At 36.6% G+C, this 21,912-nt stretch overlaps 1 protein-coding gene across 1 annotated transcript in view; it reads left to right on the forward strand.

Annotated features, from left to right (window-relative positions):
* USP24 (ubiquitin specific peptidase 24) overlaps nucleotides 1-21,912 on the forward strand; it is a 113,799-nt gene that overhangs the window by 74,681 nt on the left and 17,206 nt on the right. Inside the window, 19 exon segments of the mRNA XM_008570147.1 lie at nucleotides 1,754-1,898; nucleotides 4,115-4,234; nucleotides 4,862-4,987; nucleotides 5,831-5,929; nucleotides 6,758-6,840; nucleotides 7,296-7,437; nucleotides 7,646-7,765; nucleotides 8,198-8,418; nucleotides 8,738-8,862; nucleotides 10,341-10,482; nucleotides 11,067-11,217; nucleotides 12,519-12,614; nucleotides 13,324-13,434; nucleotides 14,060-14,096; nucleotides 15,259-15,318; nucleotides 15,389-15,395; nucleotides 17,466-17,562; nucleotides 19,895-20,011; nucleotides 20,440-20,532. Coding sequence (XP_008568369.1) covers nucleotides 1,754-1,898; nucleotides 4,115-4,234; nucleotides 4,862-4,987; nucleotides 5,831-5,929; nucleotides 6,758-6,840; nucleotides 7,296-7,437; nucleotides 7,646-7,765; nucleotides 8,198-8,418; nucleotides 8,738-8,862; nucleotides 10,341-10,482; nucleotides 11,067-11,217; nucleotides 12,519-12,614; nucleotides 13,324-13,434; nucleotides 14,060-14,096; nucleotides 15,259-15,318; nucleotides 15,389-15,395; nucleotides 17,466-17,562; nucleotides 19,895-20,011; nucleotides 20,440-20,532 — 2,092 coding nt within the window.

A 21,912-nucleotide genomic window follows, 5' to 3' on the forward strand; every position in this document is an offset into this window, starting at 1 on the left:
CTTCCCAAGCGGCGCACTATAGCAGTGCGCCACCGGGCCGGCCCTGCATTAGTTTTTATGGGCAGAAATTTGAAAGATCCCTTTGTAATACAGACCCTACTTGAGTGATAGTTGTATTGTTGGAGATAGGAAGAGAAGGCAGCTACAAGCTGCCATCTCATTTGCTCTGTATCTAACTTACTTTAGTTCTTTTCTTGTGAAAACCAGAGTTGAGTAATCCTAAAGAAACTGAGGACTTGGTATTTACATTGAAAAAAATTTCTGTACAATGTTAGTGGTTATTGAAATGAGCAAGGCATAATAAGCAATGGTTTGTGGAATCTTAACAGGTATCATCATATATAAATATTTCTCTACCTAGTGATCTCTTACTAGCAAAATCTGTTTTAGGTAAAACAAAACCAAACAGAAACCTTCATTAAAATTCACAGGGTGTCTCTCAGGCATGACTCACGTCCTCATCCCTGTTTCAGTCTTGCTTTGGAAGATTTGGTGCTAGGTATATGAGAGTCTTTCATTAAAGTGGCAGAAATACAAGAGTATTTTGATTTTAGGTAAACACAAAAAATTAAATGTTCAGCAATTTTAATGAAATTTTTATTAATGAATTCTTTCCTTTATTTTTGTTAAAAGTAATACCTCCGCCAACAAAGGAGTGTTTTTTATTCATTAGAAAAGGAAACATTTTTGTTTTATCCCTCCCCAGTGTTCTGAATGAATTCATTTATAGCAATGACTCCTAGCCTTTTCCCACCAAAACCTTAAAGGAAGAAAGAGATTTAAAATATATGGAAACTCTTTGTAGAAGTAATGCTATTCTTATATCACAATAACAAAATAACTTCTTAATGTTTAGCCTGTGTATATGGTGTCTCTCTATTCATTTCTTACCTCTACTTTGCAACTCGTAAGTCCAGACAAGAAGCAAAGGACAGTGCCAGCTCCATGGCCATTGTCCTCAGCACCTGGTGCAGTGCTGATCCAGGAGCCCCACAGCCCCTTTTGAACACCTGCACTCCATAAGTGTTTCACTCGGAGTTTGGATGTCCTCTTTTCTGCGTATCCTTCCTAACCTGTGATCCCCTCAGTAGTGCGAGGTTGGCATAGGTTACTGAGAAAGTACTGTTCATCCCAAAGTGGTTTCTGCTAAAAGGCAGATAATATAGGAAAGCCTTTGGTTTCCTGCAGAATGCTTGCTAGTTATCTTTTATGTCACTTTAAATGAATTGATTTGGCAAACTGTGTGTTTCTGTCTCCAGTTGATTATTGTCCTTGAATTTTTGATCATTAGGCACATAAAATATTTATGAGTATCTATTCTGATTTGCAAAGCTATTTGTTTCTGCCAATTAGATATTTAAATTTCAGGATGATAGCTGCAAAAATCTTTTTTTCCACCTATGTTTACTGAAAGATAGTTATTCCCATGTTGTGTTTGTTACAAAGTCCTCCTACTCTTTCTCCTCCATTCTTGTGATCCATCCCTTAGATGAAAATACTCTGGGGTTCTCAGTGAAAGAATTTTGCTACTTTATCATCAGGCCAAGAAGATATTTAGCTCTAAACCATATTCAATTCATCCTTCCTGTATTCACGGCCTCTAGAGTACTAGATTTCTGGGGTTACACCTGGCTTAACTATGTTTGAGGAATTGTGGGTCTTATACTTTCATTTCAAATGTTGATTTAGTTTAATGAGCAGTTTAACTAGATTATTTATTGTTGAAATTGACTTGCGTCCTTTTTTTTTTTAGGTGTAGTACAGTGAATAGCCGATTAGCAGCCTATGAGGTCCTTGTGATGTTGGCTGATAGTTCACCTTCAAATCTTCAAATTATTATAAAAGAACTACTTTCTATGCATCATCAGCCTGACCCTGCTCTTACAAAGGAATTTGATGTAAGTCTTCTAGACCTTGATGCACTTAATTTTTTTAGAATGATCTCTTAAATGTATAATATTATAATTTTGCATTCTTTTAACCACAAAGAAGTCAGTATTATTCTTTTGCTTGCTGTGTTCACATACTCAAATCAACTATAAGCTGTAGTATTACACAAATGCACTATAGTATACTACGAAATGGTACCCTTTTAATCAAAGAGGAAAGGCATTTTCAAGTTGGTTGATAGTTATTCTCAATAAAAAGCAGTATTCCAACCTATGTTAACTTTGCGCTTGGCACAGTGCCAGGCACTAGAGATACAAAGTCAAATAAACATTGGCTCTGTCACAGCACAGTCTGTGTTCAGTTAAATTCAACAAAGATTTGTTGAGTTTACCATGCACTAAGAGGAATGTTAGGTTTTTAGAGCTCAAAAATGAAAATATCCCAGCCCTCAAGGTCAGTATATAGTGGAAGAATCAGAACCATAAGCAGATAATTTCAGTGTAATGTGATACAGTACGGATAGAGGTATGTCCTGAATGCTCTGCTAAGCCAGAGAGACACTTCAGCACCAGCTGGTGGGGTCTTAGAAGGCTTCTTAGAGAAGATGAAACTTAAAATAGAACCATAGAGACTAGTGAGCCAATTGAAGCAAGATGGGAAGGTCACTCCATTCCAGCAATGAGAAGAATATGAGCAAAGCTATGGAGCCATGAAATAGTTCAGTATACGTTGGGATCTGCAAGAGGGAGATAAGTTGCAGGTGCACTGGAATACCAGATTGGGGTGGGAGGATGCTTTTAAAGCTGCGTTTGCATTCTCCTCTAACATCATAGAAACTCAGACCTACCATTTAGATGCCTGAGCTAAGTGTTACACAACATGTAAGTTAGACAGGAAGGGAAGTGGGGACAGGTGACATAGTACTTGGAAAGACTTAGGAATGTGAGAGCTGGGTTGGGAACTGTTTTGTTATTAAAACAGTTAGTTGTAATGCTTTAGTTTATAATGCTTATTTTATGCTGTGCTTAAATAAATGCATGTAATGATATTTCATATTTAAGTGAACTTTTTAAATTTTTTCATGTCAAAGATTACACCAGCATAATGAAGAAAATATTTGTCTTAGATAAATGCTTATATTTTTAGCACTGTTATGAGCTAGTTTTTCTTATTTTGTAGCATTCTTTTTTTCCTTTTAATCCATGCTTTGGACTACAAATAAACTTCATTGTTAATTAGATCTTAGAAATCACCCTGCTCTAAGTTTATATCTGATGTTAATGAAAAGTATGTAACACTTAGAAATTTCTTGTCCAAAAAAGCTACAGGTTTTTGTTGTCTGGTTGGTTATTACATGGATGCAGATACTTAATATGTGCAGATAACATGATTCTGGTCATGGCATAAGAACCAAGATCCTGCTATAATAGCATTTCAGAGTATCTAATTACTATATTATTTTTCAATTGGAAAAGTGCCATGTTGAACTTTATCTAAGATGCCTTTTCTGGATTGTTTCCACCCAGAAAAGTACTGTACTGGGATCTACATTATTTCAAAATATCTGTAAGTAAGTGGCAGGATATTTACCTATTTATTTAATAGTATGCTTATTAGAAGAAGTTTAATATAAGAATGTTACCTTCTCTAAAAGGAAGGAAATGAATATGAACCTTCCTTAACCATCCAGACCAGTCAGGAGTCTTCATGGTAAACACTATTCCTATAGTAGAACCTATTCCTTTTTTTCAGACTACCACCTCAATTTGTAAATATAGTATATTTACTTGACTAATGCCTGTTTACCCTACTAGACTGTACGCTTCTTGAGATCAGGGACCATGCACATTTCTGTTCTCTCTTATGTCCCTGGCACAGTGCCTGGCACATAGTAGGCCCTTAATAAATATTTGTTGAATGGTAATCAAGTGACTGAGTGCATGACTACATAAGTGGATAAACAAATAAACATCTTCTATAGGACAAGCACTTTGTGCATGAAAAAGAAATATTAAGTTAGTAGTATTTTGTAATTTATTAACATTTGCAGAGTGCTTCATGAACACAGGTGTTTCTAGCATGACTTTCATAACACGCTGGATGGATAAATCTATGAGTATGTTTCTTTCTCCTCTCAGACATCCTGTGTAGCTATAGTGGAAATGTGCCCATGGCAGAGATGCTAATTCTCTTCCTCTGCTGTTTCTGTTCCTATCTTTCCCAGTACCTTCCCCCAGTGGATAGCAGGTCCAGTTCAGGGTTTGTGGGGCTGAGGAATGGTGGTGCTACTTGTTACATGAATGCAGTCTTCCAGCAGCTGTATATGCAACCTGGGCTCCCTGAGGTGATTTCCTTTCTCTGTCTTGTTTGGTATGATAAATAATGTAATGCCTAAAAACTGTTCCATACTTCTTTCTTGCTTTTTGGGTTTGCTAAAACTAGACATAACTAGAGATTCTTTAGTAGCTTATAAAATTCATATAGACATGTTGTTCATAGTCACACATTTTAAAAAATCTGCTGTCATGGTATGCTGCCTATATGACAGATGGACTTGACCTAATGTGATTTTTGAACTCCAAAGTTCTCAAATTCTATTCCATAAAATTACTAACATTTTATTATTTTAGAAATATGTAGGCTCTATCTTCAGCACTTTAAGTAGTAGCTTATGATGTGGCGGTCCATTTTGAGAATATTCCATGTGTATCATGTTGCAGTTTTTTCTTGTAAAGATCTTGGTATTATTATTAGTTCGAGATTTTCATAATCAAATGGAGGCTCAAAGAGATGATTTGTTCGTAATTACACCAGCTAAGAAGTATTGAAGCTCAATATATGCATAGTTGCAGCCACATCAAAACATAGACAGCATTCTAAAAAAGCAGTGTGCGTACTCATATGTAAATATGTCAAAGTTTCCTATGAAGTGTTAAGTATTTCTAACTTAATACATTTTTTTTCTTTTTAGTCATTACTCTCAGTAGATGATGACACAGACAATCCAGACGATAGTGTATTTTACCAAGTGCAGTCTCTCTTTGGCCATTTGATGGAAAGCAAGCTGCAGTATTACGTACCTGAGAACTTTTGGAAGGTATTTCACCCTTTAAAAATTTTTTTTAATTTTTCAATTAAAAGATGTTAGTTATTTGGGTTTGGCTACATTCTTTCTCTAGTGATAATGGTTTCTTATCTATATTAACTCTAGACTAATCCCGTTGCCAAGAACCTATAAAAGAATTGGGTGTACTGTTCTTCTTGAAATTGTTACTTGGTTTCAAATAATTGGAATTTTGACATTAGTTATTCATAATTCCTAGGAATTTGCTAATCTTAATTATTTTGAATATTTCTCATGATTCTTTATTTTAGCTCTTTATTTGTTCAAATCATTTCTCTGAACCTGTGCCAATTTCCCTAATGCCTTTAAATAAAGAACATTCTTTTTTTGATGTTGCTTTAGTATGCCTCATATAATGGAAGACTGCCTTATGTTTTCTACCATAGGTTGGGTACTTTCAAAGAGAGAAACTCTTTGTGCCATGGCCATAGTCCTCACCCCATACCTACCTCTGGTTTCCGAGGCTTGTTATGATTACAAGGGGACCAGGGGAGTTAGTATGCCTCATATAATGGAAGACTGCCTTATGTTTTCTACCATAGGTTGGGTACTTTCAAAGAGAGAAACTCTTTGTGCCATGGCCATACTCCTCACCCCATACCTACCTCTGGTTTCCGAGGCTTGTTATGATTACAAGGGGACCAGGGGAAAGCAGAGATGGCAGTGTACAAGCTAGTCTCACTTCAGTAAAAACTTCCACATCCTAATAGTGAACTTGGTGTTTAGAAGCATTTAAGTGCTCTTTCACTTCTTTTCTACCATATTTGGAAATTGCTACTTTTCCTTTAAAAACATATGTAATTCTTATTAACATAGATTTTCAAGATGTGGAACAAAGAACTTTATGTGAGAGAACAGCAGGATGCATATGAATTCTTTACTAGTCTCATTGATCAGATGGATGAATATCTCAAGGTAATAAAATTTTTCTTTACCTTTAACTCTCTCAAACTATAGTATGAGAACAGTGTTTTAGGATTTGGGATTACTGTGAAACTGACAAATCAGTAAGTGATCATCTTCAGCATCACAACTGTTGATTTATTTCTTCTGGGTTTAAACATCAATACATGCACAGATCACTAGAATTATATATTAATTCATCTAATACTCAATAACATATGTAATTCTTAATATGTACTACATCATAATAACCATTTATACCTCCATATTCTTACTGTGTATCTATTGAAGTAATCTGTCCTCAAAGGAGTGCTGCAGTCACCTGTGACCTGATGGCCTGTGCAGAGCAGCCTTGGAACTCAGAGAGCCCTCTAGCAAAGGGGTCAAAGGGGCCAGATTAAAAAGTTATTTGTGACTATCCCTGCCAGCATTGTTGGCCTCTCATCAATAGGCACAATTTATCCATTCCTTTTTTTAAAATAACCTATAAGTGTATAACATTCTATCCACAAGAAAAAAGAAAAGATTGTAGAGTGTTGCTGCTAACTTGGTAATTGTGGCACAGGCGACGGATTCATAATCCTCATGGAGGATGCTCTTTTCAGTCAGCCCTGACAGACCCATCTCCTCCTCCCCTTCTGATGGTTTGTGTTACTCTGACAGTCGCTCTAATGATGGGCTGTTAGCCTCTGTTCCCAGCTGAAACTACCAAAATGACTCATTTTATTTTGGAGGTTAGATTGAAATCTGTGTTTTAGCTTAGCTCTAAATAAAATTCATTATGAATAACCTATATGTTCTGGGGGCATCCATTAAAATTTTAATTTTTTATTCCAACAGAAAATGGGGAGAGACCAAATTTTTAAGAATACTTTTCAGGGCATCTATTCTGATCAGAAGATCTGTAAAGACTGTCCACACAGGTTAGTGAAGTATCACTGACACACAAAAAATGATGATGATCACTTTTATATGATTTTGCTAGTATGTTACGAATTTTATATTTGTTGAAATACAGATATTTCTCTCAATAGATTCATAAATATTTAATGAATTATATTTTTTTGGTTTCCATTTCTAAATTTTGTGCCCTTGAGAAAACATGAGGGTACTTCAAAAAGTTTGTGGAAAGATTTGTATTATATTTCAGTACTGTTTTTCCATGAACTTTTTGAAGTCCTTATATTTGTTGAAATTCATAATTTTAAGCATTTCTGAATTGTCACAAATTGGTGTTAGTTTTAAAAGTTTGAGAGAAAGCATGTGTTAATTTCACTGATTATGAATGTAGTTCTATGTTTAAGCTCAGGTATCGTGATAATTTCAAAGGTTTTAAATTCCAGCATTGATCATGGGTTTTCTATTATTTCCTAATCAGATATGAGCGTGAGGAAGCTTTCATGGCTCTCAATCTAGGAGTTACTTCTTGTCAGAGTTTGGAAATTTCTTTGGACCAGTTTGTTAGAGGGGAAGTTCTAGAAGGAAGTAATGCATACTACTGTGAAAAGTGTAAAGAAAAGGTATTACGTTTTCCGTTTTTAAAAAACACAATTAATTTGTTATTCATTTACTGTCTTTGGTTTATGCAAAATGAATATTAAATTCCTGTTGTTACTTTCATTATATTATGTCATTACTTGTTTTCATATAAGTGGGAAAGATCTTTGCATTAGTTACTTTGCTGTTTTATTTTCTCCATGGAGATAATTGGTTTTTGCTTTTCTTCAGAGAATAACAGTGAAAAGGACCTGTATTAAGTGTTTGCCTAGTGTCTTGGTAATTCACCTAATGAGATTTGGATTTGACTGGGAGAGTGGACGCTCCATTAAATATGATGAGCAAATAAGGGTAACTTTTTTCTTCCTGAAATTTCCCGCAGCCATTAACCTTACTCCCTTTTTCATGTTTCCCTTCTTCTATTTTCAAATTTCATCTACTTTGTGAAAGACTGTGGTCTCAGCATTATGAGGAGTACACAGCCCCTTGTTCTAAGCAGCTGCTGCTAGTGGAACAGGCAGATCTGTAAGCAATAACCTTTATTCCTAGAAGGCATCCTAGCGATAGCTGTGAACTAAAACCCTTTCTTTAATGCTCAAACCAGAAGCTGCTTTTATTTTCCCAGATTTTGTAGTTGAATTGAGATTTTGTAGTTGAATTGGAGAGGTAGTTCATCCTAGCTTAAATTAGGGAATCTCATTTTCTTATTTGTATCTTACTTAAGTGGGTACTACTGTGTAAATTACTAATCAATAGTAATGTGGTCTTTTTGCTTTTACCTAGTTTCCCTGGATGCTAAACATGGAGCCTTACACAGTTTCAGGAATGGCTCGCCAGGATTCATCTTCTGAAGTTGGTGAAAATGGGCGAAGTATGGATCAGGGAGGTGGAGGATCCCCACGAAAAAAAGTTGCCCTCACAGAAAACTATGAGCTTGTCGGTGTCATTGTACACAGTGGGCAGGCACATGCAGGCCACTACTATTCCTTCATTAAGGACAGGCGGTAAGGGTTTCCTGAGGCAGGGCTCACTCACTGTGCTCTAACGTAGTCTCTCCTATGCTCTCCTGACCCTACTTCATCATCCACACTTAGCATTACGGCGCAAAGGAACTCTTGCATTGCTCTTTGGTCTTACTTCATTTTGCACTTTTAAAGTTTGGTGTAACTGTTCTTACCCCTTCAATTTGAAAAGTTGTTTTAGAAATTGAAACAACCGTTGCTACATTTTTCTTAGATATTTTCAAATGCTTTTGCAGACAATAAATAAGTGCTAGAAATGAGGATGTCTGTTTTTTAACCTCATCTGATCTCTGGGCTCTAGGGGCTGTGGAAAAGGAAAGTGGTATAAATTTAATGATACAGTTATAGAAGAATTTGACCTAAATGATGAGACCCTGGAGTATGAATGCTTTGGAGGAGAGTATAGACCAAAAGTTTATGATCAAAGTAAGTATTTTCAAGTGGATATTTCCTATTCATTTTATTTTTTTAATATATAGTTTTTTATCAAATTTGGGAGTAGTATTCTTTATAGGAAAATATAAATAAATTTTATTCTTCCTATAGTACTGCTGCTCTAGCTATAGAACCAGAAACTCTTTGGTAACCAAAATGAAAATGTTCAAGCAGCTTATAAAAAAGGTTTTTTTAGTAATTCCGTACAACATCTTTGGGTGATAGGTGGGAGAGGGGGAGTAAAAGAGGATGAAATGAATATCAAAGAGAAACTAATGAATATAGAATTTCATCTTTAAAATAGTTTCAAAAGAAGTAGTTGTCCACTAAAAGTTTCAGATTTTCTTTTCACTTACGTAGAGGTATGGTTAGAAAAGACATTTCTAGTATCTGTGCTTTCAAAACCATATTTATTATGTAATGTGACACAGGAGTCTTTCCCTCCACAACCCGTACCCCAGAAAAAGAAACGTATGAGGACAAGTACATCACAAAACCCAATCAGAATTTGGTATTTGAAAAAATCATATTGCAGAGAGCTTGGCATTTCTAAAACCTAATTTTGAAATCTTCTAGGGGCATTTCTAAATTTCTACTTGAATTGTAGTTACTAGAGACTGGGGAGAGGACAGGGAAGAAGGGTTAGGTAGAGGTTGGGTAATGGACACAAAATTATAGCTAGATAGGAAAAATAAGTTCTAGTGGTATACAGTAGTGCTAGGCAACTTTACTTAACAATAATTTATTCTATGTTCTCAAATGGCTGGGAGGAGATCAGGTGTTATCACAAAGAAATGATATGGTTTTATAATGATGAATATGCTAATTACCTTGTTTTGATCATCACACACTGTGTGCATGTATTGGAATATAATTGAACCCCATGAATATGTACAATCAATATGTCTCTATTAAAAATAAATTCATTTAAAATAAAAAAATTAGAAATAAAATAAATTTCAACTTGTATTTAATCCAATATATTAAGTTTTGGTACCATGCCATTGTAGTCATGCATCTGATGGTGATAACTTGTAAGGGTTGAATGTAGTATCGTTACAAAAATTTACCTAGATTTGGCCGATCTTTGTAGAAATGGTTAAGTGAGGCCAATTACAATGTCATCCTATGCCACAGAACATATTTTTAAATGTTACTTGGCTTTTGCTTAAATTTAGATTTCTCTAGGCTATTTACCTTCTTTCCGTTACTTCATTATCATATAGCTCTCTTATTCCCTGTACCCCCTCATATCACCTCCCAAATGAGCAAGCTGTTTTAGTTCGAGAACTGAAATACCCTGACTTCCATTCTAAGTAGTTCTCTAAAATGACCCTCATTCACCTTTGCATTTAACAAATTTAGTAAGTAGTTACTGGCTGGATTTATGGGCTCTTTGTTTTAAATTGTCAAGGAAAGAAAAACTTTTTTATTTACAAAGACTTCTTACTTAATGTCTTATTTTCAAGCAAACCCATATACTGATGTTCGCCGAAGATACTGGAATGCCTATATGCTCTTCTACCAAAGGGTGTCTGATCAAAACTCCCCAGTATTACCAAAGAAAAGTCGTGTCAGCGTTGTACGGCAGGAAGCTGAGGACCTCTCTCTGTAAGTTTCTTTACCATGTAATTTGCTGCATGGTTTCAGTAAGTGATATTGTCATCTTTGAAAATATACTATAAGCTAGAAAGAAATCCTAAAAAGAATTCTAAAAAGAAAAGAAATAAGTCCCTTTTATTTCTTGTTGCTCCCTGGTCATTATTTCCTTAGCAAGAAGTTATTATGCATTTAAAAACATGCATGTAAGTAATTTCATTCTAAAACTGAGATTTTTTTGTCAATCTAGAATTGAGGTGTTTTTGTTTTTAATTTTGGCAGCATTTATTGAATACGAGTGGTCTTCAAAAAGTTCATGTAAATATTTATATTATCTTTTAATTTCATTATTCCATGAATTCTTCCTCGCACACTTGATATCCAAACCATAGTACTGTGCCAACACTGTCCAAAAGTTTGTTTTTTTTAAAAAAAGGCCCTGTTGTCAGTGAATTTACCTTTTAATATATTGGATCAGGAAATACAATTTATTTTTAAATCTGTTACCCTGTTTATGTGAATTTGGCAAGTTTTAATAACTACTAAGACCATAGCCACTTTATACTAGACAAACAATTTTCTGATTCATCTCTTAGGTCAGCTCCATCTTCCCCAGAAATTTCACCTCAGTCCTCTCCTCGGCCCCATAGGCCTAACAATGACCGGCTCTCTCTTTTAACCAAGCTGGTTAAAAAAGGCGAGAAGAAAGGACTATTTGTGGAGAAAATGCCTGTTCGAATATACCAGGTAAGGACCGTGTAAAAAATTCTAAGGGAGAAAAAATCTATATAAATGTCAAAGTCCATCAGTAGGTCCAGAATACTCCTGCTGGCCTTCTTCTGGGTTAGTTGTACCTCTAGTGCCATATAATCTTACCCACCCTGTCTCATGAATTTCATGCCAGGTTGCAGAGGCGGCCATATAGCTAGGACCACAGAGCGGTAAGAACACAAATAAGAATACACACCCAGGATTGGCCAGCACTGTCACTGACCTGCTGTGTGCTTGTGGGATGTCACAAATAAACAGAGGGGAGGGAGTAGGCAGTAAAGAAACACATTGCTGAAATTAACTTGTCTAGAGAGGAAAACAAGTTAAGGCTCATGACCTTCGGTAAGGCTGATGTGACAATGATGACCACTGTTCATTGAATACCTGCTCTGTGCTACGTGCTTTAAACAAATCTCTAATTCTTAAAAGACTCTTGTGGAATAGCAGGTTTTATTACCATTTTTCAGATGGAAAACTCAGGCTCAGAAAAAGAGAGATGACCTGCTAGTGTCACAGAGCAAGGATTTAAATTCAGAACTGTCCAACTACCCAATGCAGATTTATACATTAAATAATCAAGAGCTAAGTAGCCAGAGAATTTAAGAATTATGGGCCGGCCCGGTGGCGCACTGCTATAGTGCACCGCTTGGGAGCGTGGTGGCGCTCCCGCCGAGGGTTCGGATCCCACATACAGACCGGTTCCCGCTCACTGGCTGAGCGAGGCGTGGGAGCAACACCGAGGGTTGCGATCCCGTTGCCGGTCCTGGTCCGGTACGGGGGCGACACTGAGGGTTGCGATCCGTTGCCAGACACGGAAAAAGACAAAAAGGAAAAAAAAAAAGAATTAAATTAAATCAGAGAATTTAAGAAAAAGGTGGAGTCTTTCATTATAAAAGAGAAGCCACCTGCTACAAGGGAAGCATGGAGTTAATTGTACTGGGAAAGCTCTTTGTCCCTTCTGTCAGCTTGGAACTCGCTTGTCCTTCACATGGTGATTTTCCTGAATTTCACAAAAGGATTTGGTTTAAAGAATAATAGTTCACCCTTTTACAGCATCTTACATTTGAAAGGAAGATTTTGTCTCTCCTTTAAAATTAAAATTTTTAAATTCAATTTTTAAATTGAGTTTTAAAATTCAAAGCTTGAGAGAAGGGAATTATAAATCATAATTCACTTTTTATAAACCCTTTTTACCTAAATATATCTGTATAGATATCCTCCATGTATTGAATATTTTACTCTGTGTCTTAAAAATAATTACTAATTTTCCTTTATAGATGGTGAGAGATGAAAACCTCAAGTTCATGAAGAATAGAGATGTGTACAGTAGTGATTATTTCAGTTTTGTTTTGTCTTTAGCTTCATTGAATGCTGTAAGTAGCTAGTTGGATTGTTACTAAAGAACTAAGAAAGGATTATGGTTAAATATCTGAGCTAAAGCATTCAGTGACTCATCCTCATTCTCACTTGTTAGCATTCAGATTAGATGCAAAAAAAGTTTCCCACAATGTGTCACTTATTGGGTGATATTAAAATACAGGAAGCATTCTGAATGTGTAACATAGATTGTAAGTGGGTATGGGTTTCAACATACTGGCTTTTTTAAGTGCCCTTATGTAGATTTTATAAAGAATCTAATAGTAGCTCTGAGATCTAATAGTAGCTCTGAGATCGAGTAGCAGTGAGGTCACATCAATGGATCACGGGCTTTGTGGAAAGTAATTTTTCCTAATTTGTAATCAGATATTATCAGACTCAAGATTAACTTTCAAGTACTTCTTTTTCTTGAGTACCATGATTATAATTTACTGGTCAGGGGAAAAAAGTGTTCTTAGTCTTTTGATTACTTAACATCTTGTGGTCTGCAGGCTCTGTTTTGAGAGGACTTCCTGAAAAAAATTAAGAGGATGTTTTTTCTTAACCTTTTTAGAATTTAAATGGAGCATTTCCTATAATGAACTGGCTAGATTTTTCTAATTAGTGTTAAACTTTATCATGTGTGTCATTATTTAGTTCATAACAATGTATAATAATCTATAAAACATCTGTGAAAGAATCCTCTTTTTTCTCCCTCTCTCTTAGACTAAATTAAAGCATCCATATTATCCTTGCATGGCAAAGGTGAGCTTACAGCTTGCCATTCAGTTCCTTTTTCAAACTTATCTACGGACAAAGAAAAAACTCAGGTGAGGAGTGATGTGTTTTGATAGTCTGTGACAAAAGACACTGGTTAATTCAATTAAAGTTAATTTACAAATTCAGCTTTTCAAAATATTGTCAAGGCAACTGCCTAATATACTCAGATGACTAAGACATGGTCTCTATCTTTAAGAAATTTCTAATCTAATGAGAAGAATAGATAAAACAAAGGAGATAACTGAGGGAAGGCATAAATTCTGTACATCGGTGGGAATTGGGCAAAATAATATTCAGTTATGGAGATTAGAGTAGGCTTTAAAGACATTGATGTTATCAGAGGATTTTGAAGGGTAAAAAGAGAGAAACCCAGAGGAGTCATTCTACGTGGAAAGGAAAAACCTGAGTAATTAACAAGAATTGCCTATGGAACTGTGAATGACTAATTGTGTTTTACTAGTACAGTCATGCGCTTAATGATGGAGATACGTTCTGAGAAATGCATTGTTAGGTGATTTCATTGTGTGAATGTCCTAGAGTGCACTTACACAAACCTAGGTGGTATAGCCTGTTACACACCTAAGCTGTTGCTATAACCGTTGTCATATATGCAGTCCATAGTTGAGCAAAATGTCATTATGCTGTGCATGACTGTACATATAAGGGACTCATTTGAGTTGAGACTGAACGTTGGGTTTGAAACTCATTGAGTGCCCTGAGTGCCAGAGTAGGGAGTTTGGGCTTTGTTCAGTGGGAGATCATGGAAGGTTTTTGGACAGGAAAGTATGTTCAGAGTGTTGCCTTAGAAGCTCTAGACATTGACTACATCTTATACGTCATTGGTTTTTATCTTCAGCCCCATGGGAGATCATGGAAGGTTTTCGGACAGGAAAGTATGTTCAGAGTGATGCCTTAGAAGCTCTAGACATTGACTACATCTTATACGTCATTGGTTTTTATCTTCAGCCCCTAGTAAGGTGCTTGACACATTATAGGCTCTAGGTAAATAGTTGTTTTGTGAATAAATGAGTGAAGGATGAAGAGTAGTTGAGCAGTGGTTGGTAGGACATACCTAGAGTAAGGGGAGACTCAGTGAGGAGACCAGCTAGAGTTAGACCATTGATGTTCTCAGTGTTTTCTCCCACCAGCGTAGGAAGCTTCTCCAAGTATGGAGAGGTTTTTGGACAGACTTTGCAGTCAAGAAACTCTTAAGAAGAAAACAGTAAAATGGCAACTCTGTTTTTATGTGTAATAATCAAAGATAGATTAAGTAATCTCAATCTTTATTTTTCACTTGAAAAAGAAGAAATAGTGTGTTTCTTTTAATGTCTGGCATGGGATTGACTAAAGAAATTTAGTTCATTGCCTTTATTTGTGAATGTTGCTCATGCTGATTGCACATTGCGCACTGTTTCCATTTTGCTTATATTTACCATTTTTGGGTATTGGGGGTCTTAAGGAGAGTGGTGTGAGGTCATGGGTGGTATACTCATGACACCTGGTTTTTGCTTGAATATTTTTATTCCATAAAGTAGGACATTAATGGTCATAGCAATAAAGTATAAAAATGTCTATGTAAGCTATTCTGAAAGCGGGCGTTTTGTAAGTGTAAATTAATTGAGCAAAGCAAAATGGTATAGGTCAGGCCTTTTTTTTTTTTTTTCCCTTTTTGTCTTTTTTACTGACCGGTAACGGGATTGCAACCCTCGGTGTTGCGCCCGCACCGCGCTCAGCCAGTGAGTGGGAACCGGTCTCCACATGGGATCCGAACCCTCGGCGGGAGCGCCACCGCACTCCCAAGTGGCGCACTCTCTAGTGCGCCACCGGGCCGGCCCAGGTCAGGCCTTTTTTTTCAATTGAAGTTATTTGATGAAGATGCAGAAGATAAAAGTTTCAGACTAAGCTTTTTCATACATTTTTTCTCAGGGGAAGGGAAGAAGAGTCACACCACACTAACCAAAGAGTGCAAAGCATTGGCTTCTGGGGTACATTGAGCCATGTTAGTTGGCAGTCATTAAGTATTTAACTTATCCCTCCACCATAGGTAGGTAGGTAGATAGGTAGATAGCTAGGAGATAAGTATTTAACTTATCCCTCCTACTGTAGGTAGGTAGGTAAGTAAGTAGGTAGGTAGGTAGGTAGATAGATAATAGGTAGGTAGTAGGTAGGTAGGGAGATGGATAGATAGATAGTAGGTAGGTAGGTAGGTAGGTAGGTAGGTAGGTAGGTAGGTAGGTAGGTAGGTAGGTAGGTAGGTAGGTAGGTAGGTAGGTAGGTAGGTAGGTAGGTAGGTAGGTAGGTAGATAGATAGATAGATAGTAGGTAGGTAGGTAGATAGATAGATAATAGGTAGGTAGTAGGTAGGTAGGGAGATGGATAGATAGATAGATAGTAGGTAGGTAGGTAGATAGGTAGGTAGGTAGGTAGGTCATTACAGTGTCATAAAATCATCATCCATTTGGAAGGAACATAGCAAATATTTTGTTCATTTTCTTATATTCAAGCGGCTTGCTCTTAAAATATCTCTAGAGAAACTCTGTAATTTCCTTTGGTAATATGCTTTGGCTTCTTATATTCCTAATGGTCAGGAATCCCAGTGAATTACCTAATTTAAATTCTTCCTGGTAGAGTTGATTGTATTTTTTTGTCTCTTCCTTAATGAGGACCTATTACTCATTTCTGTCAATTGCTATGATTTCATATGTTTAAAGAATTAATGATCTCTTTTCTCTGATTTCTTTAGAACTTTTAAGATATCTTAGTTATCATTGTTACAACTAAAATATAAATATATACTGCACTAATATTTTAGTAACTATAAATATGGAGAGGGTATTACCTTTTAGATCGGCCCCTTACTATAGTCCTTTTCTGGGCAATTTTTAAAATGTAACTATAATTGTAAAAACTTTAATTAAGTAGTAAATATTGCTTACAGATTGACGTAAGGAAATTAAAACTACTAACATGAAGGATACTTTACATCTTTTCAGAACTTTTTATTGTGGAAATTTTTAAATGTGCACAAAAGTAGACAAAAATAAGCCCTCTCCTATATACCCGTTCCCCATCTCATGTTGTCAGCATTTTGCTAGTCTTGTATTACCTGTCCCAACTCATACACACACACTCTCTCTCACACATTTATGCTTTTTTTTTAACCTCTGACGTATTCTAAAGTAAATTTCAGACTTTGTATAATTTTACTATAATGTCCCAACTCATACACACACACTCTCTCTCACACATTTATGCTTTTTTTTTTAACCTCTGACGTATTCTAAAGTAAATTTCAGACTTTGTATAATTTTACTATAAATTTTTCAGCATGTACCTCTAACAGGTAGTTTTTTAAAAATGTAAACACGTTATTATCACAGCAAACAAAATTAACAGTAATTTCTTTATATCATCTTATACCCAGTCCATGTTCAGATTTCCCCCCAGATGTCTCAGAAATATCATTTTACCATTGAGTTTGTACAAATCATGACCTAGCAGGGTGTACATATTGCCTTTGGTTTATATGTCTCTTAAGACTCTTTTTAAAAACCTTCAGTAGTTTCTTTGCTCCACCGCCCTCTTTTTTTGTCATGCCATTTATTTGAGGAGGAGACTGCCCATTTGTCCTGTAGAATTCCCCACATTCTGGATCTGTTTGCATTCTCTTGGTGCTTCCTGATGTGCTGTGATAGGAAATGTGCAGCACTCCCCAGACATATTCTTTCCAAAAGAATTGTACCTGAATCTGGTCAAGCCTCTAGAGCTAAATATTATGGGAATACTTGTTATCTTTTAAACTTTTTATAGTGGGCACTTACAACCTCAGTGGATTTTGAACAGAGCCATGTCTGTCTGGTTCAAATTAGGCAGCTGATGTGTAACATTAACAGTTACTGGAATGAGCAGGAGTGGCATCAGAGAGCTGCACTGGGCCTGCGAGTGAGTGCTAGAGCTCTCAGGAGAGTTGAACTGACGTCCTTGAGTAATTAATTTGTTTCTTGGATACTACGTGGGACCTGTGTTGGGAAGGTTGAGGTTACAGAAATCTATCTTGCTTTTTCACCCCGTATTTCTCTTTATTTTAGGATTTTCTTGTTGGAGTGCAGCGTGAGAGAAGTGCGAGTTGCCATGGCCACCATTCTTGAGAAAACCCTAGATAGTGCCTTGTTTTATCAGGATAAGGTCAGTCTCATTTTTTAAATTTTACTTATACATTCTATTTCATCAAGCGTTTTAAATTAAATAAGAGAACCTAGGATTAGAGTCTGGTAATTTTGCCACGTGAAACGCACCTTCTATGAACTGCCTTTCTGAAACATGCTAGGGTAGAAGACATTCTGTCCCTTCCTCCTCATATCCCAGTAATCAGGGTATGTTAGGAATTAGGTCTTCTTTGGTCTGCTTCAAGATTTTCTCTCTAGAACTCTCCCTTTAAAGAGTCCTCCCTGAAGAATTTATGTTAGACTTGTCTGAACTGAGACTAACCTGAGTCTAGGGTCTGAATCTACTCTGAACCAACAGACATTTCAAGCCACCCCTGGCTTTGTCTCTTTCCTCATGAGCTGTTTTCCTGATCTAACCCTGCAGTTGGCAGCCAAACCAGAGAGTGCCGTTCGTCCAGGGGCATTGGCCAAAATAGTTCCTTCATGGTCTCTATTGTTCCCTTATCTTTCTTCCTATTCCTGTGATTTTCTTCTTCCTAACCTTATTTTCTGCAGCATATTTTCTGGTTCATAATTCCACATACACACATGTTAAACCATGGTGTTTATTACAATCCTTGATTCCCAAAGATTTTAAGTCTTAGGGAAATAAATGACATATTGTAAATGTGGTTTTTCAATCTGTTATCAAGTCCTAGCACATACAGCAGTTACTTCCCAAGTTTGCTGTTTCAAACAGCTGACACTACATGGAAAACTTTGAAAAATGTTATTTTCAGAACAAATTGGCTGTTTATAAACATTGGCTGGAGGCAGTGTGTCTCAATGAATTAAACACGAATTCTAAGTATTGCTGCTTCAGGTTCAGATGTTGACTTTGCTATGCAACCTTAAGTAAGTCCTTTAAGGAGGAGGTTGATCCAGCTACAGTGTCTGGTACCCAAGCACTTAGTTCCTACAGCATTGCCTGACCCAGGATGTGCTGTTGGAGCAGACAAGCTCAGGAGCTTTGCTCAGTCCAGAGTGATGAAGAAGATCAAATATGCCCTTTAGGAAGGTCCTAGGAGAAGGCTGTCTTTCAATTCCAGGAATCATTAGGAAGTTGAGGTTTACCCTAAGGCAGTGGTTTTTGATCAGCTTAAATAGCAGAAGTTTTTCAAACAAAACCTTACCTGTATGTAGAATATATAAGACAGGTCATTGGGAGCTACATAGGACATTTTAAATATCATGTCTCTGAGGTGCCCCTGTAAAAGTTTACTAAGATGCGTCAAGAATCTTTAACATAAGGACCATCTCACTCTCCCCCTTCCTCCCATGTACCACCTCAAACAAAGGATAAGAGCAGGATTAGTGCAGTCTTCCTGCAGATGGAGTAAGGTCATAGCATAGCACCCGCCAAGCTCTAAAGGCAGGGCAGCAGGTGATGGAAAGGAAGGATGTGGGGGACCTAGCATGGAAGCCATTTGCCTCAGTAAATTCAATCTAATAGCCAACTTATGTATTTTCATGTCTATTTTTCCCCATAATGAAAATGGTGCCTCTTGCCACCCACCTTATATTGTAAAGTACTTTGAAAACGAAGTGCTATGTAAATGCTACATTTTACTGTACTAATTTTTATAATGGATGTGAGAGGATGTTTGGGAATATTTCAGAAATCTATGAATACCCTCTACAGAGGAAACAAACTAAGAAGAATAGTAAGCCTGGTCTTAATTCTCAGAGCACAGATGAATTTCTAGGGACTTATCCAAAGACAGTGGGGTGGGAGGGAAAGAAGAAGCAATGTCATAACCAAAATGGTCTCTAAACAAATAAAAATGTTTTTCAAAGCTTTCCATGAGGCGTCAGCGGGCTCTCAAGTAAGTTCCCAGTTGAGTCGACATCACCGTTGTCATTCTGTCAGGCTGTTGCTCTCCATTCTCTCCATCGGCTTGATCTCTAGCCCTTATGCCTGTGTCTGTGTTTTTTATTCTTTGCATCTGTGAGTATGTGAAGAGTAGCATAGTGGAGGGAGGGATTCAGAAATATGTCTCCTAAACACCCTGCCTTTTTTTTAAGAGAGAGAAATTGGCTCTGGAGAAAATGTGACTATTAGGCAGTAGAATCATGCCCTTGGCTATGAACTCTAGGAAATGAAATTAAGCTTTCCTTTTAATTATTACTAAGTGTACCAGTCTTTCCCTGGAAGGTAAAACTGATCATTCTGTTTTTGCTCTCAAAAGCATAAACCCATCACTGGATTGTATCAATCAGACTTTCCTTTTGTTCTTACGGTGGTTTACTTCAGATTACTCCTGTTGCAAATGTCTGTCTTATATTCTTTTTCTTTTCTTTTCTCTAACCAGTTAAAGAGCATTCATCAGTTACTGGAGGTACTGCTTGCTCTATTGGATAAAGATGTCCCAGAAAATTGTAAAAACTGTGCTCAGTACTTTTTCCTGTTCAACACTTTTGTACAAAAGGTAACTTTTTTTTTTCTAATATTCTTTCCTAATATAGCAGATTTATAGTCTAAAGAAATTATATACATGGAAAAATTTCACACTGATCAATATAACTTCTATATGATATGGTTTTATGAGTGTTTCTTCTTAAGAGTGTTAATTTGTGGATTATAGTACATGCAAGAATTCTAGTACAGGTAGGTGTAGTTACTCATTGAGAGTGGTAGACATCAGCATTAAAACTTGTGGCTGTGTTTAGTAGCCATTATGAAGTAATGTGAAGCTCAAGAGTTTTTTAAACTAGATTGTAACATGTACTTTGTAAATGTAAATTACAGCATTTAAAAATATATTGACTTCTTAAAACTTCTCATTTAGCTGTGTTTTTAAAACAAATTTTTGTCTGGATTGGAATATAATTTGTCATTCTCCTTATATTGTGACAGCAAGGTATTAGGGCTGCAGATCTTCTTCTGAGGCACTCAGCTCTGCGACACATGATCAGCTTTCTCCTAGGGGCCAATCGGCAGAACAATCAGGTACTGACTGCTCTCATATTCCTAGTGGGATGGTGTGGTTTCCATAGCCACTTTGTTTCTCTTTGTAGGTGATAAATATTTTTAATTTCTTAAGCATCCAGGTACTAACTAGCACTATGTAGATTTTAAAATTCTTTGGCGTTCACTTATTTTTACAACTTCCTCACATGCCTGAATCTAATAAATAACCAATGGAAATGAATGAGTAGTCATTCATTTGTATCAGTCAAAATTTGAAGTGTAAGTGTCACAGGACACTTACATAGTATCATAGTATCAGTCAAAATTTGAAGTGTAAGTGTCACAGGAAGGAAAGACAGGTTCTGACTGGGGGGTTTCAAAAGCCTTCAAGGAATAGGTGGTATTGGGGTCCTCCGCTTCTTCTCAGGGCTGTGAACAAAGCTGTTTTGGTGGTAGTTGGCTGTTTTAAGTCAGTTGCTGATAATAAGGCCATAATCCAAATGTGAAGTTGTATTGTTACATACTGAATGATGTTGGAGGTATAACACTCTTATGAAAGGGAATTTGTTTTATAAAAACAGAGTTGGATATATCCAAAAATCACTCTCTTGTTTGAAGTTCCTATATTGGTGTGTTTTTTCCATTAGTTATATTTCTTTTGTTTGATAGACTTGAAATACGTAAAATGTTAGCATGCAGTAATGTTGAGTACTATTTATGGAGCATTTACTATGTTCCAGGCACAGCTGGTCACTTTATGGTGGTATACTTTTGATACAGTTCAGTAAAATAGGCAGTTATGTCCCCATTCTTGGGCAAAAAATTAAAGCACGGAGATGTCAAGTAATTTGCTCAAAATCTCAAAGCCAACCCATTGGTGGAGCAGGGACTCAGACCTTGCTCTGGTGGTTTCCAAGCCAAAGAGAGCCTTTCCCCCATATGTAATGCGTTGTGTAGGCAGTGTCTTCCTTTCTTTGTTAAGGGAGACAGACTTGCCACTGAGGCCTCCTCTCAGCTTCCAGTCATTTCACCCTGCTGCTCTTACTCTAGAGCACTGAAAAACAAGTGCTGACACCATAGCATGCTCTGTGTTGATATTATGTTGAGATTTACAATAATCCTTCTTCATTTCAAGCTCTTCTATATCAGTGACTCTGTTGACACAGGTAAAAGATTTAAATTCACTGTAATTCAGCTGCACATATAATTAATATTTGCATTTATGCAGCACATTTTTATTTTTGAGAACATTTTCACTTTTAATATTTCATTTGGTCCTCGCATCCACGAAGGAGATAGAACAGGTAGTATTATCTCTGCCGTTGTACGAAGAGGTCAGATACCGTTATGGTTAAGATCTTGCCCACATTCGTACAGCACAGTGAGTAGCAGAGGCAGGCCAGCGCTTGAGTTTCCCCA

This window comes from Galeopterus variegatus, unplaced genomic scaffold, assembly GCF_000696425.1.
Source record: "Galeopterus variegatus unplaced genomic scaffold, G_variegatus-3.0.2 Scaffold575, whole genome shotgun sequence".
In the NCBI taxonomy this organism is placed as follows: Eukaryota; Metazoa; Chordata; class Mammalia; order Dermoptera; family Cynocephalidae; genus Galeopterus; species Galeopterus variegatus.